Below are 27,770 nucleotides of genomic sequence, written 5' to 3'. Positions count from 1 at the left end.
TGTGTCAACTTGACACAAGCTAAGGTCATTTGGGAAGAGGAACCCTCGACTGAGAAAATGCCTCCATCATTGGCTAGTACGCAAGTCCGTGTCACATTTTCTTGATCAGTGATTTATACAGGCAGTGACAAGATACCAATTTGATTTGCTGTTCCGTAGACTTTTGCCTATGGTGGTTCTCCCTTACGTAGTATGCCTATTTCAGTTGTGAACAACCTTTTTATTTATTATTTGTGGTGGCTGTAAGTATCCCACACCATGAATGGGTCTATTTGTGTAATCTCACAGAACAGTTTTTGGGGTTATTTCTTAGACTAAGTAAAATTTAAAAAAAAAAAAACAAAAACAAAAAAACTTCTTTAAAAAAATTTATTTATTTATTTTACATCCTGACTGGAATTTCCCCCCCCCTCCTTCTGTTCCCTCCTCCCACTTCCCCTCTGCATCTGCCCTCATCCACCCCTCCTCTATTTCTGTTCAGAAAGGAGCAGGCCTCCCATAGGTGTCAACAAAGCATCAAGTTGAGGTAGGACTAAGCTCCTCCCCTCACATTAAGGCTTGATGAAGACCCATGCAAGCCCTATGCTTGCTGCTTCAGTCTCTGTGAGGTCAGAAGAGCTTTATTTAGGCAGCCTTATTCTTCCGGTACCCTTCATACCTGCTGGTTCCCACACTTTTTTTTTTTTTTTTTTTTTTTTTTTTTGGCCTCCTCATCCAAAGGGTTCCCTGACCTCTGAGGGGAGTGATTTGATGGAGTCATCCCATTTAGAGCTGAGTGTTTGAAGAGATTTCTCTCTCTCTCTCTCTCTCTCTCTCTCTCTCTCTCTCTCTCTCTCTCTGAGTAATGTCTGGCTGTGGGTCTCTGTATTTGTATAATATATACAAATATATATATGTAAATATATATAAAACTCAGATGTCATCGTACTTTTATTAAATGAGAGTTTTTGGTAAAGATATAAAATACTCCTTGTTCCCACATAAATGCTTGCACTGAGACTTGAATGAATAATTTTGAGTTATAGTAACTGGTGAAAAAATTGTAAATTCAAAATATTAAAAAGTACCTTATTTCAAAAATATTGAAAAAAGCTTTCACATGATGTTCTTAGGTTAAAATCTTGCCTACTATGACCTATGCTTCGGAGTATTACAAATGACCTTTAACGGTTGCTGGGCATTGCTTTGAATATGCTGATGAAATCAGTTCTTTTGCAAGATGTTCCATAGGAAAAGGAAACCTTAAACTACCAACTGTGTTTGAACAGGTGATGTTTTCTGCCTCCTGCATCCATATTCATTAAACAGAGGTACATGCTCAAAGTTCAGGTATAAATATACATGAAATGGGTTTTCTCTGTGCTTATATGTTAATCTCCACTGGGTCATCATTTCTCAGTACTTTTATGCTATTGCTCAATATAAACGGAGCAATTAAAATATTACAAAGTCCCTGTGAACTCTGATGAACTTCTGTTCTCCTTACTAGTCATTTTCAAACTAGGATTTTGTAGTTTGCTTTACAAACATGCATTGTTGCCTAATTCTGGGGGCTCATTCTCTTTCTGTTTTCATCCCTCTTATCCCAATTTTTTCCCCTCTAGATTATGGAAAACGAGTACAAATTGGATAGACACCGGGAAAAGAATTTAAGAAAACGTTGACAAGATTCTTCATCATTTTGTGCTTCCATGTTTTTTTCCTTGACATATGGCACATGTGAACTTTGAACATTCACTCCTTTTATGTCCCATGACACTGTCCTTAGTCACTAGATTTTTCCATTGATCTTTTAGACCCTTGATGCATGGCCAATCTATTGTTTCCAATAGTTCAATTCCTTTCCCCTAATCTTTTGTCTTCTTTCTTTCTTTCATCTTTTATCTAATCTGCTGAAGCCCTTGGAAATAAATAGAGCTAATGTAAGATACAGAAGATGCATGGCAGTGTGTACTATCACTGCCTACATGTACTTATCAAGGGGAAATCTATCTCCCCAAATCTTAGTAGCTGTATTTTATTATTTTATATATATTGGTTTTTCGAGACAGGGTTTCTCTGTGTAGCTTTGCACCTTTCCTGGAATTCACTTGGTAGCCCAGGCTGGCCTTGAACTCACAGAGATCCGCCTGGCTCTGCTTCCCGAGTGCTGGGATTAAAGGCGTGCGCCACAACCGCCTGGCTCTATTTTATATTCTGTAAGTAGTGTTATTTCAGTCACTCATCATTTGCAACTTCTGAATCACTGATTCGCATTTTCATTAGTAAAGTAGCTGTCATAACCAGGACAACATATGATGTATCTCAAAATAATCTTAGTTCACAGAGGGGCTAATTTGGGCAGGATTCAATTTCCATTTCATTATCAGACTTCATAAAAACTCACTTTTAGTGAGTGGATGTATAGCTCAGTGGTAGAATGATTGCCTAGCAAGCACAAGGCCTTAGGTCCAATTCCAAGCACCCACCAAGAGGTATTAAACAAAAATTCTACTTTTAATGTACACTTATCTGAAGTGTCCGAAGCATATCCATGACACTGTTATTTTCTATGCAGTTAAAATTATTATCTTCATCATATATTTTTCTAGGCCAGAAGTTATCTAACATGGGTTAACTATCCTTATTTAAAAATTCAGAGTTTATCTAGCTTAGTTTTAAAATTCTCTGTCAAGCACTTTGTTCATACCTTGCATGTTCTCTGAGAATCATCGGAATAAGAGTGTTAGCCCTAAAGATAGGTCCTTTCTGTTATGTAGCAACAGTGACATTTATTTGCAGGATCAGCTTAATATTAGACAGATTATCTCTACAAGGCAAATTCTAATTTTATTTATCTATCATCAAATCTTTCAAATTTCATAATTGAATGTTTAGGCTCCCATTAAGAGTAATATAATTATATTTAGTTTACTGAGAACTCAAAGATCTAGACAGCAATTAATCTGATGCATACACACTTTCACACACACATGCATATGCATTCATGTGTACACCAATATCCGTACATAATATTTCTAGTTTTTAAGGCATCAGGGATTATTTTCTTACAAATTGTCTTATTCTGTTCTCTCCATTTCCCCTTGTGCAGGCAAACATATCCTACCTCTTGAGCTTGACACTCAATTGCAACAATGGTTGCCTAAACAAGACCTAAAAATGGCAACACTAGTTGACATGCCAACATGGTTGAGGGAATTCTTAGGGATCTTATCTACTAGAAAAACTACAGGTGTGAGGCTGTTTTCTAAACGCCTTCTAATAGTTCATCGTGATCTGACCTTCTGGTAAATCTTCTTGCCTTCACTTTTATGACTATTTTAAAGCAATCATTGCTTATTGCACAGACATTTTAGCTTGACTCCTTCACTTCAACAATAATAATAGTTGCCTGAACTTTTTTGCTTAACATATGCCAGGCACTCTTAAAAACAAGACAAGACGCTGGGGCTGTTCCATAGAATCAGATGTACCCTTTGATCTCATTCAGAGGAAATGAAACACCTTTTTCCCCTCCTACTTCGCACCCATTTACTTCAGCTCCCTCTGTAGCCCCCATGTTAGATTATCATGTGTCAGGAACTAAGCCATCGCCAGATGATTCTAATTAAATAATCTTGTTGTAGTAACTAGAAGAACATTTTGCTTCTTTCATCTTTAAAGATGCCTAAATGAAAAAGGTGTCAGACTCGCGAAGGGGACAAACTCACTTGGTACAATATCAACAACTCATTTGCTGTGCTCTCTGCATTCATCTCTTGCTACACCATATGATATCCTTGTGTTACCCAGTAAGACTACTAAAAAGATAATCGCTTGTTCCTTCTACTTTCCTTAACATTAGGAGTTTAAAGAATAAAGACCTTACTCCCCCATTGAATCTAAATAGTAAATACATCACTTGTGAAAGATTTATATACTCTAAAATGTACCTCTACGTCTCCCACATTAATGCTAGGTAATGGAACAGAACAAAGAGGTTCTCCAATTAAATTAACTCAGGCACAGCAGTGTGTTGTTTGGACAAGTCTGGATCAATTTAAGTGAGTGAGACAAATGATAAATCTACCCACCGGCTATAGTACAGCCGGGATATGGCCCTTGTGGGGGAAGGATTATTCCTAAGTCCGTGTCTCACCTTGACATTTATTTGCTGTAAGTTGCAAGCTTACCCTTTAGACAGCATTATGGGAACATTCATCTTCAGCACCATTGCAAAGCTTTGACATTATCTCTTCCCTGGGCAATAAAAAAGCTTGATTTTTGGATATGAAAGAGTTTATGCAAAAATAAACCACATAACATGTATATTCATTGCTGTTTTCACAATCAGAAAACAGCTAAGAATGACATACAAGACTGATACGTGTTTAAATAATGAGTGCTTGCAATGTGACATAGTCCCCTTTCAAGCCATATGGCTGTGTAATCTTTTCCTTTAAAAACTGCATTGAGTAAAATTCATCATCATTTCAAAAGTTATGAGTTGTATGAATACTTCATTTTACTGCCACTTAGGCTAACTGAATACATTAATTTAGATTAAGATTCACTTTCATACCAAATGGGAATCCTACATTTTCATTACTTCCTCTTCCTCATTTTTTTAATATTTAAACTCTCCACAAATAATTGTTAGCATCAATAGAGCATCACCTAGAATAGAATTGAACTATTTTGCATTGCCTGTCTATTTCCCACAAGAAATAGTCTCCACGTCACTCATGTAATATAGCTCTGTACTGATAACATTATATAGAGAAGCAGGTACTGGAAAGGGTGCAAGAATATGCCATACTTTACAGAATTAACTTGCTGTGTTTTCTTTCTGAAGCTATGAGATGAGCTAAAAGTAGAGATGGGATGGGGATATAGAGACAGAGAGAGAAATGGGGAGAGACAGATAATGGAGAGAGAGAGAGAGAGAGAGAGAGAGAGAGAGAGAGAGAGAGAGAGAGAGAGAGAGAGAGAGAGGACATTATATTTAGGTGAAGATCAATCTAGCTCCTTCATATATAATAGAAGACAGTAGTGTCCTCAGAATTCAAGTGTCTGGCATCCCTATCCTAGCATTACCAGATACTGAATGACTTTTGATAAAAAAAAAAAAAAAACTTTATCTACGTGTGCCTCAGTTACCCAGAGTGGAAAGACATCGACCTCACCAGGTCAATGTGAAGATAAACGAGATAAAACGTATCAAGACACATACTATATGAGTATACATGATTATTATAAAGCTTTAATGATTAGTAATTGCTGACAGCTATTGAACATTTATTATCTTCCAGACAATGTTCTAAATGAGGTATTAATTATGACCTCATTAATAGTAAAGAGACCCTGAAGCCCAAAAACTTCCTTTGGCTCTAGAATCTAGTGATGCTCTGAGCATTCTAGATAACTATGCAATTATGAGAATATGTGGAAAGATTAAAATGGGTTAATTTGTAATTCCAACAACTGTGAGAAGATTCAAAACTAGTCTAAGCAAAAAAAAAAAAAAAAAAACCTAAAAAAGAAAAATTAGAGCATTGGAATGTACAAACATGAAAAAAAAAACCTTTAACATATCAACTAGAGATAAATAATTATGAATATTATTTCTTAACAGAATTATTTCTTAGCTTACACTTTTAAAAATGTGATCAATCTTTCAAAACTTAGTAAGTTTTAATTTGAATCTATCATCTATCTATCTATCTACTATTATTTATCTATCTGTCATCTCTCATACAGTTATCTATCATCTATGTATCTCATCTATCTATCATATTTGTGGCACTGGGGACCAAACCCACAACATTTTATATGCTATGGAAGATGTCTACCACCAAGCTACATCCTCAGCATTGTTTGTTTAGATGATACTAGTATTTTAAGTTGAGCTGCAATTTTTGTTATTATTTAAGTATTAAAAATGAGCTCTCAAACTATAATTAAAGCATAAATGAGCACTCAAACACAATGTGTTAATGTAAAATGTCAAGAGGAATTTTTTATTTTCTTTATTTTCTTAGACAAGGTTTTAATAAGTACCTTAGGTTGGCCTGAGACTTCTGCTCCTCCTGCATCTTGCTCCAAATGTTCTGATTACAGGTGGGGACCACAATGTCAGACTTGGGAAAGGAATGTAAAATATTTATGTGTATATTTACTTTTACATTATATATGAGTACTTGTCTGTCTGTCTGTCTGTCTGTGCACCATGTGCTTTCCTGTTGCCTGACATTGCCAATAGAGGGTGCATTGGATTCCTTGGAACTGGAGTTACACACAGTTATGAGCATGGATATGAACCCAGTCCTCTGAGGGTAGAATATACTCTTAACCACTAAACCACCACTTAAATCTCCCAAGTAGTACTTCTTTCAGACTCTTAAATAACAACAAAACCTTTTGAATAACAGATAAAATTAAAATGCTGAATTATTAAGAAATTCATGAAAGAAGAAATAAATATATTTAATTCTAAACTATTATTTATAATGATATCTGGCATAAGTTCAAAAGGCAAATAAGAAAATAAAAGTTGCTTTGATTGAAAAAAGTTTTCAAGGGCAAAGGAAATTTCCAGTTTTAATAAGATTAAGGTTGCATCTCTGTGGTGGATCACTTGGTTAGCCCGTGTAAGGCTCTGAGTCTGATACACAAAATTAAAAAGCAAATGTGAGTGGAAAATAATGCCAAAAAGTGTTGAATTTAAAAATCTAAAACAGAATCAGTTAACAAAATCATAGATATAAGTAGCTACTATAAATCCAAAAAGATAGTGCGTTAGCCACTCAAAACATGAATTAAAGATCTCAAATTCTGTGGTCTCACCAGATCCATCCAGCATAAGTATTCCTACTTTGTAATACCATTGAGAATTGTAATACCATTACATTGTAATACCATTGAGTGATTCTCAGTTGTATACTAAAGGTTCATGGAGCAGATGGTATTTATGTATTAGCCATATTTTAGAACTATTTTTCTAGATGCTGGTGTGTCCTTCATTGACTAAATGCCTGCATATTTTCTAAGCAAACTCATCCATTTACAAAGGTAGGTCTTTCTGAGCCACAAATGTGCTTCTTATCTACCCAATAGCACTGGTGAGAAAGAGAACTCTCAGAAATGTAAACTCACAAGCTGGTAGGGGGTTCTTGTTGCCTACTTGAAAGTATAAGCCATAGGACAGCTAATCAACCTAGGCTATTCTGTTGAGTAAAGCAGCAGCAAGAGGCAGAGGGAAGAAGATAGGAGATTCTGAGAGATGCCAATGGCTTTCTATTTCTTTTTAAGGCTTTCCACATGCCCTAACTTCCTTTGTAAATTAATCTCTTCATGATATTTGAAACAAAATTATGTCATTTCTTAAAATTTTTGATAACTTTTTAAAACATTAAGTGTTCATAAACTTAGATGTAATAATCCTACTTCTTAGAAATCTCTCTTACCTTTGGACATTCTAAAAGTATAACAGGGAAAAACATTTTGAGAAAACATGTTGATTGCATTATTGTTTACTAAAGTGAAAAACAGAAAACAATGCAAAGGGAAAACTATAAAAAATGGTAAAATTTAGTATCTCTATAAAAGTCAATTTTGATTCTGAGGAAATGACTCAGTGATAAAAGCCAAGAATGGCAGCATACCCTTGTACTTCCAGAACTAAGAAATGGGGACAGAGACATGAGGATCTCAGCAGCTTGCTGACTAGCCATTGTAGCCAATCCATGAACTCCAGGTCTCTCTTCAGTGAGAGACCCTGTTTTGAAAAATAATGTGAAGAGAAACTGAGGAAGACACCCAATGTTAGCCACTTAAAATGTGACTTAAAGATCTCAAATTCTATGGTCTTACCATATCCATGCAGCATAAACATTCATTCTTTGTAATACCATTGAGAATGCAAGGCGATTCTCAGTTGAACAATTATATTAAAATGATTAAGTTTCATTTTTTAAAACCCTGATAACTATATTATCACTTAGTATAATCTTTTAGATGCATCATTTCCCCTCAAAAATCGTTTTAAATTGTCTCAGTGTAGTCGCCCTATAAGCCCATTCAACCATCCTTGCCTTTTTCACATCTGCAAAGAATGAATGTTATCCAAATTCTGAAAGATTGTAAGAAATTATTTTGATTGCCAAAAGCTTTCTCCAATTAGAGAAGACTAATTGTGCTTTAAATCCAGCCTGAGAAATATGGCATTTTTAAAAACAGTATTTTTCAAGCAATATCTAATATTTAGGCACTTTAATACATTTTTGTTCAAGATATCTACTGATTACTAACCAACATGTCCATGATTCTTGAAGTTGTAGTGATGTCAATATTAATAAGTTTAGCAGGAGGCAATCAATTCTAAGTTATCTCAAAACACACCGTAGTAAAAGAATTCTGATACTGATGCAATGTGGCCCTCATTTCAGTACTGTCAAACACCTGCTTTTATTTCTGTTTTCTATATTACTCTTGTTTACATTCTCTCAAGAGTGGTGAGTTCACTCATTGCTGTGGTCTGGATATGAAATGGCCCCATAGGCTGGGTTCTTAATTAGAGCGTTGTTTTTGGAGTTGATGGAAATTTTAGGAAGTGAGGCCTGGTTGGAGGAAGTAGGCCTTTTGGAGTGTGCCTTTGAAGAGCTCCTTATAGCCTAGCCTTTCATATTTGTCCCTCCCTTATCTTTTTCAGTTAGTGTCCACCATGCTCCATCACATGCTCTGACCCCAGCAGCATTCTGCTTAACCTCTGTCCGAGCAACAGAGCCAGCTGACCATGGACTGAAACCTCTGAGTAGACATTCTTTATAAAAATTGTTCCCTTCGGGTGTATGTCACAGTGACTCAAAATCCAACACACCATTCATATACAGAAATCGTCAGAATTAAAATCTCTTGAGGCTGATGTTTCTGTTGGAATTGATTGTGAATGTGTTTTCTTCTCATAATATGTCAATATATCCTGTGTGTGAAATTTGTATCCAGTACTAACATTGTTACCTCAACATCTTTAGTAGAATAGCCCAAATCCTAGCCTGTGGCTCAGAGTAGCTTGTCAGGGGAGGCATGGTACATTATGTATGGAGAAGAAGATCTATTTGATATAACTGTAGAAAAATGCCACTGAAATTCTGTCAGTACCTAGGAAGAACTGTTAGTTCTTAATGAGTACATTGAAATCAAGGAAAATATGGTGTCCCTCCTGCTTGTCTTCTCAGCACATTATTATGTATATTAAAATCTTCCCACTGTGTACTTACAGGAAAACTTTGAATAGCTCTCTCTCTCTCTCTCTTTTTTTTTTTCCAAAAAACATGCACTGTTGAATTTAAACTCAACAGCACATGCATTGTCATATTCCATCTCACAAGCTGTCCTAAGTGTCAACTTAAACATTTCATTTCTTTAACAATCGTTTCTTTTATTGTGTGTGTTTTCATGATGTACATGTGTGGGCTCACATGCCATGGCATTCAGGTGGAGGGCAGGGGACAGTTTGTGGAGTCAGTTCTCTCCTCTCACCCTTCAACAGGTTCCGGGTACAGAACTCAGGTCATCAGGCTTGTGTGGCCAGTACTTGACCACTGAGCCATCTCACAAGCCCTTAAATACTCCATTTCTTAAAATTACATAGTATACATTTCCTCAGTGTAATACTACATTGAATGTAACTTAAGAAGTCAGCAAAAAGGAAAACATCTCATATTTAAAACTTTCAGTATATTAGAAACCAAAAGACACCTGGTTTTCAATTCATTGTCACTTATATTACTTTGAGTAATATATATAATATTTCAAAGTTCCTGATTCTTCCCCAAAGGTCTCATTTATTAAAGATGGCAAATAAAGTTTCTGTTTTTACCTTCCCCTCAATTTGTACCCCACAACCAGGTTCCTCCTTGGGCACAGATAATATTTGGGTTAGAAAGACAGTTCGAGTTGACAAAGCAACTCCTGGGGGAAAAAACTATTAACATGTATAAATGGATTTCCTCACAGTATAAATACTAGCCTGCACCCTCCTGGTGCCTCAGAGCCTTCCTGATGTATATATGCAGGTAGCGAGAAGTGAATCGGCCCTTTGATGATACGATAATATAATAAAAGTGATCTGGCAAGCAGCGGGTCTTATTTTCTACTCTCTTGTGGGAATGAGTTGCCAATCTTTCACTTCGGCTGATACCTTTATACCTCTGAGTTCTGATGCCTCTGCAACTCTGCCTCTGATAATGCACCACAGTGCTGCTGAGTGTCTCCCAGTCTCCAACCATGCCACCAACGTGATGTCTACAGGTACTGACTTCCATGGCTGGGCCTACAGCTTTCAGAATGGATGTGGTGAAATCTTTTCAGTTGAATAATCTCTTTGTTCCGTTTCCCTCCTTTGATTTTCTTTAGTTAAATATTCAGGATATTGTAAAAGTCCAGTTGCCTGAGAATTGAAAAAAAAATAGTAATTGAAATCGTTTATCTATTTATTGGTTTTGCTTTGCAATCCAGAACTATTTTCTACATAAGCAAATAGTGAGCTTGAGTATTTTTCATTGTGAAAACTATTTTAGTAGAGATGTTTATGGATGTTTATGTATAAAGATCAAAATGAAATATTCTGAAATAGTTAATGTTAAATAGGTACTACTACTTTATATTAAAAATGTATTTCAGTTTTGAATTATATTTGTTACTGCCTTTAAACAAACATAAACCTTATAAAAATAAACTAAAAAATTCTCAACACAAACCATTCATGAAAGTGAGCTTTAATGAATAAAATAATTAAATGCTTTATTAAACTTGCATTAAAATACACAGTATTAAACTTAGAAAAGAAAGCAAGATAGCATTTAGAGTTGAGAGATTTAAGCTTCCTTAAGACTGAGTTTTAGAAATAACTTAAAATTTGTCTTTACTTAACATTCCTAAATGAAAATGGGGATCAAAACATGTTATCTAGGTACAAGCAAATGTATGTTCTTTGCTAATATATTTGCACTTAATGCAATAACAATTGGTCTCAAAGTCAGTTTACAGATGGCTGGAGCCTTGGACTAACAATTTCTTCCACGAAACAGCAATCTGGATTCATCTTCCATTTGTTTAAAATGTAATTGACTCACATGGAGAAATGAAACAAAATTTTATATTTGTAGAAATAAAAGTTTGGGCTTATTTTATAATTTAAAACAATTAAACAACTTTTTATGATAATTAGGCAGTTTCTAAACATAAGTGAAGCTTTCTCATTCATCTTTGGCTGGTTTTAAATAAGGAAGTGATTAGATATACAGACTCTACCAACATCACTTAATCTACTAAAGATTCCCATAGTTTAATTTAACGGTAATTTTGAGAATGCATTGAAACATATTTGATGGAAAATACAATAATAAAGTAATTTAACCCTATAATAATCCCATAAATAATCCCCAAAATAATCTAAAGGATTACAATACAACCATACTTTTAAAACAGCACATTTTATAGACTGAGAATTAGAAAAATTTGATCAGTAGGAAAGTAAAATTTAAGATTAAAATAATGATGTAGCAAAATGATGTAGCTTTTAAGTTCTGTTGATTTATTTAAAAATATATAACAAAGCATTTAACTTATCTTTTATCCAACTTCCTAAAATCAAAAAACAAGCATAGCTCTTATAAATAAAAATAATTTCTAAAAGTTTCCTTTAATTATTTTTAAATGATTTATAATTTTTCTATATAATTTTAGTTATATATACATCTAATTAAGTAAGGAATTACAAATATATATTTTAATGAAAGCCCTTTGGCATTAAATACAGTTAAAATTCATTTAATGTTTTAAAATGAATACTAAAATTGTTCTATATAATCATTATATGGGAAAATTACTTCATGTCTCTCTATATCAGTCACAGAGTAGAAACTTATGCAGATATTTACAATATTGTTCTATATTTAGACAAAATGTATTTATTCTATAAAAAGATCTCATGTCATTATTATATCATGTACTTACAATTATATATTCTATATGCTATTTATTTGAAAAAAATTATGTTTATTATAATGACCTAATTACTGAATTATTTTAATATATTATATTATAAATTATATTTAGGATATGAGAGAAAAATGAGGAAGTAAATACATAGGGAAACTTTTACTGCTAATTTTATTGTTGAAAGTCCTGCTGTTAAAATGTTGATTTGTGTTTAAAACTTATGTTTTATAGTTTATATCTTATTTCTAAATGCACAATAATTTTAGGAAGTATACATGTATGCATGGAATTATGTGTATATACACAACCTTCAGCAATAAAGGAACTTATTTTTTGATTGGCTTTATCATTAAAATTTTTCTATCAATGTCATGCATGCAGAAAACCTGCAAGTCCAACATAATTGGACTAAACTCTATCGCAGGGTTCTCATAAAACCCTGAAAACAGCAGTATTTTTATGATTGTGTCTACACAAGGGAATATTTACTCTGGCCATTTCTCTTTAGTAAAAGGAACAGCAAATTTATCAGCTATGATTCTTCAAGAGTCTGTTTAGGTATTCGCTCTTCCAGAGACACCTTTCTTACTGTGCTACACAATGACGTTCAGACCACTTTTCAATGGCTATAGTATGATATCTACACTGGATGGAACCCACAAGAACTTTACAAATCTCAAAAAGCTGGGGTCCAATCTCCTCTCACTTCACTTCATGAGATACTTGTAGCCACAACATAGACCGTACAAGTCTAGTTCAATGAAATAGGATCTCATCACTTGAGACAACCTTTGGTTGATTTTATCTGCTCGTTAGAAAACTGTCAGTGAGGAAGAAAGTACATATTGGCATAGAATTTAAGAATCGCATAAATGTGTAATTTTTGAAATGAGTTGAATGTGTCTTGAATCCTCATACATTTTCTTACCAGTCCCGTCTATTTTGTCTTTGATCCAAACTCCTAAATGTTTGCACACGTATTTCTCGATGACAACTCTGGGAAATACAGCGACAGGACTTCATTATTCTGTGCCTTCCTGTCATTATGGAAACCAGCCATCCACCTATGGAGTGATGGCAGGTAAGAAAAAAAATGTCTTCATATGTGGTGTTGAATTGGGGAAAACGGTGTTGGATTTCCTGGACCAGAGGGAATGGTGAAAGAGTATAACATGAAGTTCTGATCTTCCCTCTTTTGGCTTGGAAGTTAGTGGTAGATCTGTCACTTGCAGAAGTGTCCGCTGACCAGAAACCTAGAGGTGGGTCCCATGGCCCTATCTTACACAGCTCTATACTTCAGTGTTTCTGTCTCTTGCAGGAGCTTTGTATGGTTTTGCTATCATTTGTTTGCTTTGTAATTTACTACTGTTAAACTGCTAGATGCAACTTGTTATTATTGCCTCTGTGGGATTCCCTGCAGCTATGCTGTACCGGCAAGTAGAACCCATGCGATTATTTCAATTTAAGTGAAAGTTAATTAAAATAAGAATTGGAAATTCAGTTTCTCTGCTAAGTCGGCTCCACTTCCAGTGGCCAGTATTCTCATTTGTCCAGTGGCTACTCCATCAGACACCACGATTTACGGAGCATCACCTTCACCACAGCACTGCTTCTGTGTACCTGTTCCATAAAAATAAATAGGAGATACAAACTGAAGCCTCAGCTTCATGTTCCGGGACTTTAGCTATGGCTATTTCAGGCTGTGGTGGTCCTCCCTAGGTTGCTTCTGAAGCTTGACTGAGGTAGGTGAAGAGGCACACTTTTCAGGAGACGTGAAGCATCCCTCTTTCAAGTATAATGCCAACTCGCTGGTATCGGCATAAGTACTTCGATAGCTTGGCTTCCTGGAAATGCGAACACCTGCCCTAAGAGGTCCACTCACCACCAAATTCACTACTTAATTTTGGGGGCATGACTAAAGAAAATAATCTAGTCAGTTTAAAGACTGTGGATGGTTGTTCACAGATTTTTATTTGTGAGTTTGTTCTGAAGGAAATACTTTGGTAAGTCAATATTTGTTATTACAGCAGGAAAATAATGCTCATGGGGGGAAAAAACAAGAACTAGCAGCAAAAAGAGTGGGGAGGAGAAACAGAGACAGAGACAGTGGAAATTTGGGATAAAGGAATCAAATATGAAGGAAATCTTTTGAAATTTACTCATGTTTTTCCTCCAAGTAAGCAATTATACACGGAGAAACACAGAGATGTGCTAAGAATATTGAAATGAAATGAAACAAATAATTTAGTTCATTAATCTCTAATTTCTCAGTAAAACGTTAAGATTTTCAAATAAAACAATGAGAATATTAGTCTTTCCACATTTGGCCAATCATCATTATACATCCACATCTTAACCATTATGGTAGAATGAAGTCTGGTATTTTTTTTTAAAAATATTTTATTTAATTTGTTTTCATACAATAAATTTTAATCATGTCCCCTTTTTAAGCTCCCCTTCACCTCCCTATCCACCTACTTCAAATAATTGTGTTCTTAATGATTGCCTATAAACCTTGGTTTTTCTTTGTTTAAAAAAATTATTTTTATTATTTGTATGGACGCTTCCTTTGCATGTATGTCTGTGTATCATTTTCATGCGTTGTTCACAGAAGCCATAAAAGGCTATCGGATCCCCTGGGACTGGAATTATAAACAGTTGTAAGCCACCCTGTGGGAGCAGGGAATCAAATGCAGGCTCTCTGGAAAAGCAGCCAGTGGGCTTAACCCCAGAGCTGTCTCTCCAATCTGGTTTTACTTTTCAATAATTAAGGGGTATCTAACATGAGGGCTTTTTCCATCCCTTGTAAAAATCCATCACTTATAAACCATATACTTAATCAGTATTCGTAAACAACAAGAACAGCTTCCCCCAAATTCCACAATATTTGCTGTGGAATAGCAGAATATGCTCCATTATCTGTCGGAGTGGAGGTAGAATGCTTTCTTTGGCTTTCATGGGACCTGGAGGAGCTAAACAGAAAACAACAAGTCTGTGGTCACATGCTGCTCTCTGCTGGAGGAAAGCTCTGTCACAGTGATTTCCAGGAATCTCTGTGCAACCTCAGTTCCCGTATTTCCTCAAAAAGAGGAGGCTTGTGCCCTTTGACTTGAGTTAGTGTGAAAACCAAACCAACCAACATACACACACATTCACATTCACATACATGTATACACTTAGACACACACACACACACACACACACACACACACACACACACCAGTCACAGACCAGTGGCTAATTAGCTCTTGTCCTAATTCCTTTGGGTACCACCTCCCTTGTACTGAAGAAAGTGGCCCACAGTTATCTAGAGAGTTTATAGCTAGCCTCGGAGTCCGATAATGTAGCCTGCACTCACACTGGGGCAGCAGACCAGGGTCCCATCGAGAGGCAGTTGACTGCTCTCTGCACACCCTCTTTCCCATTCAATTGTTTTTTTTTTTTCTTTCTTTTTCTTCTTCTTCTTTTTTTTTTCCATCTCAACATAGTCACAGGAAAGGGCCTGTAAAAAAGACTTTCACCATCCCCAAAGTCTGGTTTAGTGACATTATGAACACAATTGTCATACCAAGATTTAGAGGTATCATTGTAGCCTTCAAATTGAATTATATTTTGTGGCTAAAATGAAGCCTCACCATGGGGCACAGAGACTGTATTTGAATATTTCTGAGAGAGATGTCATTAAAATATTATATACTTCATAATTTGTCAGAACGCCTGGTTCTTGACATGTATTCAGCATCCGCATGCACTTCATTGCAGATTAAATCTTACACAATCTGAATTTTCCTACGTTCATTCCCAGGGAAGCTGCACAAATTGAGTCATAAAATACAGCCATTCAAAAATGAGGAAGGCAAGGTATAAAACAGACGGTAGAAACCCAGTCGGGTCGTTTGAATTTTCTGAAATGTCAGCCACTCCCTCAAGGTCCACAGAAGCATCTTTATGGGCACGTTTGGTGTTGTTTAATCTATGAGGGGACCACTACTAGAATAACTGTTTCAGAAGGTGTGGAAATTTTTAATATGGCTATTACACTGCCCAAACTCTGATGATTTCGTTTTAGTATTTTGTTAAATTAGTTCACAGGAAGGGAAGAGATATAGTGATTTTTGTCAGGTTGGTGAGGAGGATTTAAATCCTTAGATGAATTCCCTGTAACAGTCCAGGCACCAGCAAACTAAAGAGAATGGCTGGGCTGGAAACAGCAAAAAGCGTCACCATGAACTAATGAGACCTCTCTACCAGGTCCCTGTCGAAGCAGGTTTGTGATAACTCAACATTCTTCTCTTTGCCCTCCTTGGATAGGCATGTGGTCATTTACTTCTTCCTGTCTACTCCTTAGTATTTAGCTCTAACGTCAGCAGTCCACAGTCCAAACCACACGAGGGAATTACAAACGTTCTTCACAACCTCTGCTAGAAGATACCGAGCCGAGCACACTGCCGGCAAAGAATGCTCAGCACTCCCGGCTCCTGAGTCTCTTGCTTTGCTTCTCAGCTTCTAAAGCTGAGTGAAGTTTAGGAGGCAAGCGTGGAGGCTGTTCTGTCCACCATCCCACGGTAACTCGGCCCACTAGCCTCATGGCAAAGAACAAGGACCCAGCTGGGCATGGTGGAGGGAGAGTTCTTATTGGAAAAGTACATTTTACGCGGAAAGGAAAAGAAAAAGGTTTCTGTTTGGGAATGAAACAAAGCCATAGAAATCCCTTCATTCATTCCTTTTGTTTTTCCTTTCTTCCTCCCTCCCTTCCCCTTTCTCTCTTCTGGGTCACCCTTCCTGTTTTCCTTTTCTTTTGTCCCAGGTTGGTAGGGTTGTCTAGGGAAGAATCACTCTGAAGATGTCTAGCTTTTCCCCAGTAAAGGCCTTCCAGCAGCACTGTGGTAACTTCGCCTTCTAGATGGTTCACAGCCGTCTTCTGTAAGGAGCTGGACTGTAAACATCCTGAACTTCCTCTGCTTCAGCTACCTTCACTGTTCTTGGAGAGCTGTTCTGGGCTGTGTGGAAACACAGGGACATGGGTGTGTTCCAATTAGACTTATTTTGTCAAACAATGAAGCCATGTCTGGCTCAGACAGTATGTTGAGTCCTCAAAGAAAGGGAAAAAAATCAAACTTGAGCATACGATGTGCTTGTCCTGTGTTTGTGAAAAGGAAAGAATAAGTAGAAATATTTCAGTATGTGTTCCTGCGCCCAGTTATGGTGCAGTCATGGATTCCCATGTCCTTCTGTTACCCTTATTTGTTCTTTTAAGGCCACAGGTTTTTAACCCGAGATGCTCACAGCTAGCCACATACAGGGGAGCAATTTACCCCAACGCATGAAGGGCTGAGTCAACAGCTTACAAGGCAATCTCTACTTCTGTCCTCCCTGTGCCTGCTTTGAAAGATTTATCTGTCTTCAGTCATGTCTACCAAGCAGAAAGACACACAGAACAATTCAGAGGGGCCAAGATGGATCAGTGTGCACTGTGAAAAACTGAGCATGGAGAGGGCTCCAGCATTTCCAAGCTTTCACAGGGGTCCTTGTCCAGGCTAACGACAGTATTGCTTTACCAAAGTTTTGAGAAACATTTTTGAGATTTCTGCTGCCTGGGCTCACTGTGTTCTTCAGTAATCCGGGCTTGAAAAGTTTTGAAAAATAGTTTGCTACGCATACCATACCACCACTCCCCACGCTCCACGGAGTGAGTCATAGGCTAGGAGCAGAATTCTGTCTGATTGTGATGGTTACCGCTAGAGTGAATTGTTAAGGAAGGCAAATTCTATCAAAATGATGATCCAATGGATATAATTGTGGAAACTTTATGTAATATTTTTCATTACACAATGAGAAATATGTTCTGTGTTATACCACATATCCCATTCTCACTCTCACTGTGGTTACTAAACCATTTCTTGCTCATTTTTCATGGACTCCATTCAAATACCTTTTCTAGATGTCAGCTTTCTGCGAGTGTTTGTAATAAGTAAACTACCCTTGAATTTGCCTGGAGTGGCACACTGCTATTGTACTTTTTAAATCATTACAGTTTTGCCTGAAAGAGATTGTGTAGAGGCAACCAAATGTGTTTAGATTCAGGGAAACGTTGAAAGAAAGTTGTTTGATTTACCCAAGTACAGACTGGAGAATAAAGTAGCGTTTTTTTCTAAGTTAGTGGAATGTGGTTCTTGTGACCTCTGCGTAGTTAAAACAGCTACTAATCTGAAGGGGAGTTACTGATTTCTTTACACAGAGACTGGATAATTCATAAAAGCAGCATGCACTGAAAAAACCAAAACCAAAACCGAATAGTTTCTCTCTTGGGTTGAAGAGATGGCTCGGTGGTTAATAGCATTTGCTGTTCTTGCAAAGGACAGAAGTGTGGTTGCCAGCATCTACATAGTGGTTCACAGCCGTCTCTGACCCCAGTTTTAGAGGAGCTGACACCCTTTTCTGACCTCCACAGGCACCAGGTGTACATGTGGTACCTGTAAACGTTCACACAAGTAAATATTCATACACACAAAACAATTAAATAAACCAAAAAAGAAAAAATATTTTTTAAACCTTTATCACACCTGGGGAGTAGCTGAATTTATTTCATGCTAATTTTTTTTTTTTTTTCAAGACAGGGTTTCTCTGTGTAGCTTTGCGCCTTTCCTGGAACTCGCTTTGTAGACCAGGCTGGCCTTGAACTCACAGAGATCCACCTGACTCTGTCTCCCAAGTGCTGAGATTAAAGGCATGCACCACCACCGCCCGGCTCATGCTAATAATTTAACCACTCAGAACTTATATGCCTAATTTTCATTAGAAAAATAGTATATTCTATCTACTGAATAGAGCTGGGCTTTATTATTATATATTCTTATATAAATAATATAAGCTGAAAACTTGCTGACTTACACTATTGCTTATTAAATATTTATATATTTTTGGAAGATTTACATATTATATTATTACTAATTTCTTTAACTCATGAATGCAGTTGCGGTGTATTGATATATTTTTAATGTTTGTTTCTGAGAATAATTACTGTATGTAATCTATGAAACTTGTATTTCAGTGTTTATTTATACTCATGAGACTGATCAATTATTCAATACTTGGTTATAATACAATATAAGCAGAAGTGAAATCTCCAATAATAAAAATGTAATTTGTCAATGAAGAAAAAGTGAAACAAAATATATTGAAAATTTCCTCCTGTGACATCTTGTCACTTAGGATCCTGAACTGAGGCAGGAGTGAACACCGAAACCTGTAAACTTTCCAGAACATTCTCACTCTCTAGGGTGTATAATCAATGCAGGCAGGCCAGCACTGCATCCTCTCGGAGAAGTCCCCTGACGTGTCTAGAACTGTCCTCTCCTTTGCGTTTTATTTTTGCTTGTCTTTAAATAATTATAAAAAAGAAACGGATTCCACTGTATTGTCTACTTTTCAAGAAAGCTTCTCACAACACTTTCATAGAAGCTCTAAACTTACCTTTTGTTTCTCTGGCTCATTAAATCAACTTAACTACATTTATGTGTTTTAATCTAAGTTTTATCTGTCTTTATCAAATTTAAAAGACATGCTTACTTTTTAATGGAAGTTAAGCATTTACCATCAAAACAGTAGTTTTTATAGTACCGTAAGCCTAATTTCCCAATTACAAGAATTTCTCAGTATAGCGTAGAGTCTAAATACTTCATGCTTTGGTTATAGCAAATACTACAGGCCACTTTTTAAATTAATTAAGAAGACAGAGATTAATGCATGCAATCTGGTTAGAATCGAGCCTCAGACTCTCAGGAATACACGTCTTTTTACAAGGAACACCGGAATCGTACACCCCGAGAGAGAACTAGAAAATAATTTAGATATTTAAACTTGTCTCCTGCTCCTTTGACATTGACTTTGGTTTTGTTCTTCTGGGGAAGGTGAGAGGTGAATCATCTCATACCAACTAACAGCCCACTCTGGGTCCTGCTTTAGCACATTGAACATATGGGAAGGTGTAAAAGTTAAGATTGAATCAATGTGGCATTACACATAATCCGAGCATCTGGGAGGCCAAGATGGAAGGATTGTGCAAGCTCAGGGGCAGCCTGGGCTGTACTACGAAGGCCTGCACTGAAAACCAACTGGGAGTTTTTATGGACAACAGTGGGTTCTAACAGAGTGATGCTTGTGGAGAAACAGACGTCATTACCAACAGTCTTTTCCTCTCTCTTTCTCCACAGGCAGTTTAACCCCTTGTCTTTACAAGTTTCCAGATCACACCTTGAGTCATGGGTTTCCTCCCCTGCACCAGCCTCTCCTGGCGGAGGACCCCACAGCCTCTGAATTCAAGCAGGAACTCAGGCGGAAAAGTAAATTGGTTGAAGAGCCAATAGACATGGATTCCCCAGAAATCCGAGAACTTGAGCAATTTGCCAATGAATTTAAAGTGAGAAGAATCAAGTTAGGTATGCCTTTGATAACTGTGATGGGTCAAGCAACTTAATTCTCAAATCCTTACTCTATTTACTGGGAAATATTTTATACTCTGCTTGAAAGCCAAAGACACTTCCCATTCTCTATCTCTCCTGTGCGTTTAACTTAGGCAAATTGGGAAAACTAAAACACATCAAAATTCTTTAACTTCTTGTAAATTCTCCACAGGATAAAAGCATGGATTTTTTTAAGTTCATGTTACTTCTTAAAATTTAGCTTACCTCAAGGGTAGCTTTCAAGTATCTTCTTTATTTAATATTTTATTTGAAATTTTGGGTACTTCATTCACATAATTTGAAGTGATGAGAAAGTGTAAATGGCATTACACCATCTGCTTGTCTTTCTTCTTCACCAGTGGTAGTTTCTTGGGTATCTTTCTAGAGATACCTTACACATCCATAAGCAAGTGCATATATTCTTTCATACTGACATATTTTGGAGAGTTTAGAGTTTTTCCAGAGTTGACTTGTGGGTGTGTATGAAACTGTTAACTAACCCCCTTATGAATATAAATACACTAGTTTATTTAGCTAGGTCTCTTACATGGTTTTAATCTCTTAGTAATGAAAACAACACCACAGTTAGAACTCTATAAATGCATTTTTGCATCTATATAAACACATAAACAGAAAATGCTGGCACCAAATTATTGATTAAACACTAATGTAGGTTGATAGGTGTCAGACTCATCTCTGTAAAACTTTATCATCACAAATATCTCTTCTGTCTCCAGCAGAGGCAAATGACCAAACAATGAAATAAGTAAACAGTTGTCGAAAGATCAGTATGCTCTTTATCTTTGGGACCTTTGAGAAGACAAAGGGGCATGACAGTGTAGTGTTAGCTAACATGTTAAACTTCATTTTACATTATTGTTATTCATTATTGTTTGATAATCATCTGCATTTTCTTTTCTGTGAATTGTCTATTCCATGCCACTGCTCTTTTTCTATTGAAAAGTGTTTTTAGAATAGAATAACTATAGCAACTAATTGTGGCTCAGATTCATAAAAGAATGTATTTTTTAATGGGTTGAAATGATAGTTCAAACCTCTGAACTGGTGGAATGAGCCATAGGTAATTTATAATGACATTTATTGATGCGCATCATATGCACTCATATTACACATAAAGGTATATAGCCCTAGGCCCTGAAATAATATGTACTGAATACATGTAATAAACAGCAGGAGACATCATTATCATACTTATTTTTGGTTCTGCTAATATTGCTTTGAATGTTTAAAATTATATGTTGATGGCTTATTTTACCTTATATTCTAGAAATGTTCGGGGTAATTGATAAGGACCTTTTGCTGGGCGATAGATGTCTTACCAAATAATGCAGTAAATGTGTTTGGAGTTACACATAAAATGTGGAACAGTAGCCAGCCTTTTTGAATGAAGTGTTTTTAGGCAAAGTAAGCCTCAATCTTAGTTTTATTTGGTGTAACAATATATTGTTGCAAGTTTTATTTATACATAAAAATATGTTTGATCTATCATTTTGTGCTCTATAACTGATGGGTCAAATATTTTGAGCACGTATCATATTTGATAATCATGATAAAAAGACAAAGAATTTCTAAGTTCATTATCAAGTGTTATGACATACACATGGCATCTGTTCACACTACCATTATCTTTACATATGAGTCATTTTGATTTTAAGAGAAAAAGTAATTTATTTACTGGAGGAACATCTTAGTGTACTTTACAATTATATGCTAAACCTCAATAATTCTAAATTGTAAAACTACAGAATTTTTAAAGAGTAATTCACCAAGATTCAGCGTGCATCCTAATGGACCCACACTGGTCTTCCCAGTGAAGCAGAAGCTAAGGCTGCCTCTCACCCTTCCGCAGGATACACCCAGACAAACGTGGGTGAAGCTTTGGCTGCTGTGCATGGCTCTGAATTCAGTCAAACAACCATCTGCCGATTTGAAAACCTGCAGCTCAGTTTCAAAAATGCATGTAAACTGAAAGCAATACTATCCAAGTGGCTGGAGGAAGCTGAGCAAGTTGGAGGTAGGGGAGTGGGGTGGGGTGGGTGGTGGGTGGGGGGAGGCAGGAGTCAAGTTGGGGGTGACGGGGGTCGGGGTGGGCAATCCTGTGCAGCCTGTGTTACGATGTAGTCACAAACCGACCACTAGGGGCAGCAGGATGTTTGCTGAAGCAGGAGGTTTGAGGGCTTTTTAATCTCTTTGAAATGGAAAATAAATATCTTGGTGAATAAGGGAGGGCGGGAGACCAATGTAATGCAAGTGTAGAAATAAATTTACCGAAGATAGCAGGAGCTGCGAGGGGAAGCTTTCCAGAAAACAAAGGATCAGCGTCAAGTACTGAATATTCTTTAGCATCCACATTTCTTGGTCTTTTATGCTATCCTGGAGTAACTTACAGGAACTGCTTTTAGAACCCGATATTAGTGTTCACACCAGTCTGTACATTAAATACCATGGAAAAAATAAAACCTTGGTATTTTAACACACACACACACACACACACACACACGCACGCACGCACGCACGCACACATTGAAATTAAGACTTGGAAGCATTTACAAGGAATATTCTAACAAAAATTGAACATAGAGTTTGTAAAAATCATCTTTATGAGATTTACATTTATTTTGTTTTAATCCTTTTTTCTTTTATCGAATGCACTATAAAATGGCGTAGCTTACCAACATTCAAGACAGAAATGGGTAGCAGTTACAGTTTGCTGTATTATTTTATATGGAAAAATTGAAAGCCAAGAGAGCTAGTCTAAAATGACTTTCTCTTTTTATTCTCTTTCCTACGCTCCAGCTTTGTACAGTGAAAAGGTGGGAGCGAACGAGAGGAAACGGAAACGAAGAACAACTATCAGGTATTCCTTCAAGATAACACATTTACTAGAGAAAGAAAAACATGGTATTCACGTGGAGTCAACATGGAAGTGTAGTGTAAGAACAACATAATCCATGAGGTGAAAAGATGTAACTGAAGAAACAAAAATGTTTTAAATGGATGAGAAATGAAGTTAGTATTTTTCAACATTTGATGGATAAGTACGTATTGTTTGATGGACTGTTTTGACACAGACAGTTTGGCTAAAAGTGGGAAGTAAACAATTCACGGATGCACTTGTAGATACAGGTTCTTGCTCTGGTAATGCAATATCTTAACTAACAATAACAAAATGAGTCACCGGTGTGTCAGACTAGGGTCTGTCCTGACCCCTTTCATGACAACCATGAAGTATAATTTAGTGATACTTTCGCTTCTGTGAGGTACTAACAGGAAATAGCAAAAGGCTTTATCTCGGGCAGTTGTGGATTACATATTTCCTGTATTATAAATGATGGGGATGACCGGGCCATGATGAGTAGGCAGGGAGGAGTTGTCCTTTGAAAGGCCCACAATTCCTTTTCTTTGTCAAGAACCTGGTGCCCCCTTGTGGCATACAGTGAGAGAACCTGGTAAGGTTATCTGGAATAAGATGTGCCTCTGTGGAAAAAAAGTCAGATTTGTCTTTCACGAGTTTGTTTGTTTGTTTGTTTTTTAAGAACCTATAAGTTATTCCTTTGTGGTAATATTTAGAAAGATAAGCTTCATTTTATTTTCAAAAAACTTCATTGAAAGACACATAATTTCATCCCCAACTCTATCCTTCCTCCACCCCCCACCCCGAACTCTCCACCCCCAGTATTGCAGCTAAGGATGCTTTGGAGAGGCACTTTGGGCAGCAGAACAAGCCTTCCTCTCAGGAGATCATGAGGATGGCTGAAGAACTGAATCTCGAGAAAGAAGTCGTAAGAGTTTGGTTTTGCAACCGAAGGCAGCGGGAAAAGCGGGTGAAAACCAGTCTGAACCAAAGTCTCTTCTCTATTTCGAAGGAGCATCTTGAGTGCCGATAAGACGTGTGTGTGTGTGTGTGTGTGTGTGTGTGTGTGTGTGTGTGTGTGTGTGTGAGCATTAGCCATTTGTGTAGCAGTTTTCGAGCAAAATCAGGCGTTACTCACTTGGTTAGCTTCAAGAACTAGATTAAACCACTAACTTCTGCAGTCTTTTAAAGACCCATTGACTTAAACTGAGATATTTAATTGTTCTAAGAATTCAGTGTTCGTTTTAAATCTAAAACTATAACAGCTAGGAAACTCTCATCCCAATACTTCAACCATCCTATCTCTGCCCGGAACACACACACAGAGCCTGGGTGGGGGTGAGAGCACTGTATATGTGAATCTTAGTTTTAGTTTAAAATTTCCTTTCTAGGCCAATTTATTTTGTTTTTATTTTTTTAACAAATAAGGACAGATATTTACAGATTATTAATCATGGAAAGTCCAAGCTGAGAATGCACTGATGTGCCTGGAGAGCTGGCTCAGTGGTGAAGGGCATTTGTGTCTCTCCCAGAGAACCTGGGTTTGATACCCAGCACTCACATGGCTCACAATTGTCTGTAACACCATTTCCAGGGGGAGTCCAGTGACTCTTCTAGCCTCCATGGGCACCAGGCATGCACGTGGTGCACAATGTACATGTAGGCAAAAAAACTCATACACATAGAATAAAAATAAATAAATCTAAAAATGAAAAAGTATGTCGGTTTATATTTGGCATGCCATTAGCCCTGAAGATTTTTTGAGTAAGGCTTGAAGAGCCAGAGGCGACTAAGGATTTTACCATTGCCTTCAGAAATAATCTTCACTCAGATTCTATTGATGTCTTTGAAGTTAACATTTAGGACTGGTTCTTAAACAAATTTTTTTTTGAAGATTTATAGGAACATTTAGGCATGATGGCTGTATTCTTTCATAAACATGAGCTTTCTGCTGTTCTGCTACGGAAAACAAAAGTTTCGAGCTTCTGCTCAGTGGTAGAGAAATCCCTAGTATGTTTCAGAGACTGGGTTCAATCCGGAGCACAACTGAAATAGAAAAACCAAAAATATACTTTAGAAATTCCTGACCTCTGTCACTAATCTGCCTGTCTGTAAGCTGTAACAGGGCAAAGCTACCTGTCTTACTTGGTGTTATTTCTCCAGTGACTAGAAAAGTGCTTGCTTATAGTAGGTATCTACTAACTGGACCAAAGGGATGGGCGTTATAGTGGACAACTGGTACAAACAGGAAGGGTGCCAGCCAATTTGAAAAATCTGAGTTTTGAAGTCTCGGTGTAGAAACTCACTTGAGGTCCCCTAACAATGTGTCAATTTTGGTCTGAATGGTTACATGATTCCTTATTAATAAAAGTTGGAAACATTGACTTTTCAGTTCTCAGGATTATAATGAAGATATTTATTGAATCTGAAAATGAACTCTGAAACTTGTAAGTAGAAGCAATCTATAATGTGATGTAAATCTGGAACAGCAACTTTGGCGTTTTGAATGTCAGTCTGCAGGCAATATTCATCTAACCTATTCTGCATAACACAAGCTGAAATTAGAAGAGGATTTAATAGTTAAGTACACTAACTAAATTATATCATCCAGTGTCACATAAAATTTTTAATTTTATTCTTTAATTAAATTTATTCATTTATTTTACATCCTAGCCACAGTTTCCCCTCTCATCTCCTCTCATTCCCTCCCCCCACAGTACTAAAGCTGGGCCTGGTGACAGCCAGTTTGTAGTCTCTGGAGAGCTGGCTCAGTGGTGAAGGGCATTTGTGTCAGCCACTATCACGGTCATGATGGAGCACAAATTCAAAGTCGGCCTGGTTACAGAGTGAACCTGACTCAACTATATCTGAAAATAAAAGGAGAAGAGGGCCAGGGGCATAACCTAATCTAGTACACACATACTGTCCAAACAAATTATCCAAACCGAGGCACAGATGCACCATCTCGTCTGTGTTGGATGCATCTCAAGAATTTTAAATGATTGTCTTGCAGATGTAAGTTTCTCTGGATAATTATTATTTTTTTTAAAACTGCTTAAAACACACATTAGTTTGCAAATGGCAGTATCATTGCATAGATGTGTGCACACATATATTTGCAAAATCTCACACTGCACTTTGAAACCTTAAATAGAAGCAAAATTCAATGCAATATAAATGTAGACCAGTTGCCATTTTTTATTTTAAATATGGATCGGATGGTAATATTTAATATGACAAAGGTATATGATTAGAACATAACTATGTGTTTATAATGTCATTTTTTTCAAGTTTAGACACCATAAGTAGACTCATTTACATCAATTTATTTTGAGACTATTTTCTAGCCATATTTAATATTCTATTAAATTTTAATCTTTAAAACAGAGAGTCCTGTCGTATGGAGTCCTAAACTGTTATTAAGGAAATGACAAATACAATTTACTGATCGGATTCTGGGGAAGAAATATCAAAGGCTGACTTCATCTACACAGACTTTCTATTCTATGTCCTGTGGGCTGCACAGTGTATGCCTCTAGGAATCCAGCAGGAAATTAAAATGGAAGGATCGGTTCATCGCTTATACCAACACTAAACAGCACCTAACAGAAATGGCTGAGAAACACACTCATACAATGTACCTTCTATCTCTAATGGTGGAAAGGATTTTTTTTTTAAGTATTTTCAGAGTTTGGGGATGGGAAAGTGTGTGCCTTCAAGGTCTGAAGCAGAAGAGAGGATTTGTGTTGGTACTTCATAATCTTTAGGCTTCACAATCCTTAGGCTTCTTTTACTTCTTTTAAAGGAATTAAGTTGTTAAAAGAATCATTTTACTCGGCTTCTACAAAGACAAAATTGGAAAATTCAGCTATTTCTGCTGCCGAGAAACCTTTTTTGTAAAAAGGAGAAAATTATAGATCTCTTTTCAGACCTGGACAAATTTGCTAAACTTAAATCAGAGTAATTTTAAGTTAAGTACATAGAAATCAGGCCAGAAATGTAGAAATTGGGCTTGTGGGGAGCATGTATCTGACCAAAGGAAGGTTGTTTCTATGGACATTCAAAGGGGAATAAAATATAAATGACTGTGAAAAGTCAAGTAACGTAATGCCACAGACAGCTGGACTCTTCCCTCTGGTTCATATAATTTAGTTTTGAGCCACTTTAATCCAGGCCCTGCCCACCAGGCACTCCCTTCAAGCATCAACTAACTGCACTCTGTGTAATGCAACCTGCCTGCCACGTGGTCATTTTATGCTTCCTAACACCAAGTGTCATCATTTGTAATGGCATGTTGTTGGGAGGCCCTGCTGGTCAGAGGTCGCAGTCTACCATGTCCTGGCAGCTTTCTCCAAGCTCAGCAACATGAAGGACTCCCTCCCCAGCAAGGTTTCCTGCTTTCTACCTGCCCTTATTTGGAGGATGTCTCTAGGCCTGGACGCCCGACTTAT

At 36.8% G+C, this 27,770-nt stretch overlaps 1 protein-coding gene across 2 annotated transcripts; it reads left to right on the top strand.

The window, feature by feature from the left end:
• The first annotated feature begins 10,130 nt into the window (after positions 1–10,130).
• On the top strand, positions 10,131–24,352 carry Pou1f1 (POU class 1 homeobox 1). Of its 2 annotated transcripts, none has more exons than XM_059277522.1 (6): positions 10,131–10,290; positions 12,914–13,063; positions 20,196–20,420; positions 22,315–22,479; positions 23,262–23,322; positions 24,142–24,352. In XM_059277522.1, the coding sequence occupies exons 1-6, from the start codon at positions 10,149–10,151 to the stop codon at positions 24,350–24,352; spliced, it is 954 nt and encodes a 317-aa protein (XP_059133505.1). In that variant the 5' UTR covers positions 10,131–10,148. The 2 variants fall into 2 exon arrangements, with proteins under 2 accessions (XP_059133505.1, XP_059133504.1); XM_059277521.1 differs by having other exon boundaries at positions 10,149–10,290; positions 12,992–13,063.
• The last annotated feature ends 3,418 nt before the right edge of the window (positions 24,353–27,770 follow it).

The sequence above is a fragment of the Peromyscus eremicus genome, chromosome 12 (genome assembly GCF_949786415.1).
Source record: "Peromyscus eremicus chromosome 12, PerEre_H2_v1, whole genome shotgun sequence".
NCBI classification, from domain to species: domain Eukaryota; kingdom Metazoa; phylum Chordata; class Mammalia; order Rodentia; family Cricetidae; genus Peromyscus; species Peromyscus eremicus.
Note: the sequence above shows the minus strand (reverse complement) of the source record. Positions and strands in the feature narration are given on the sequence as shown.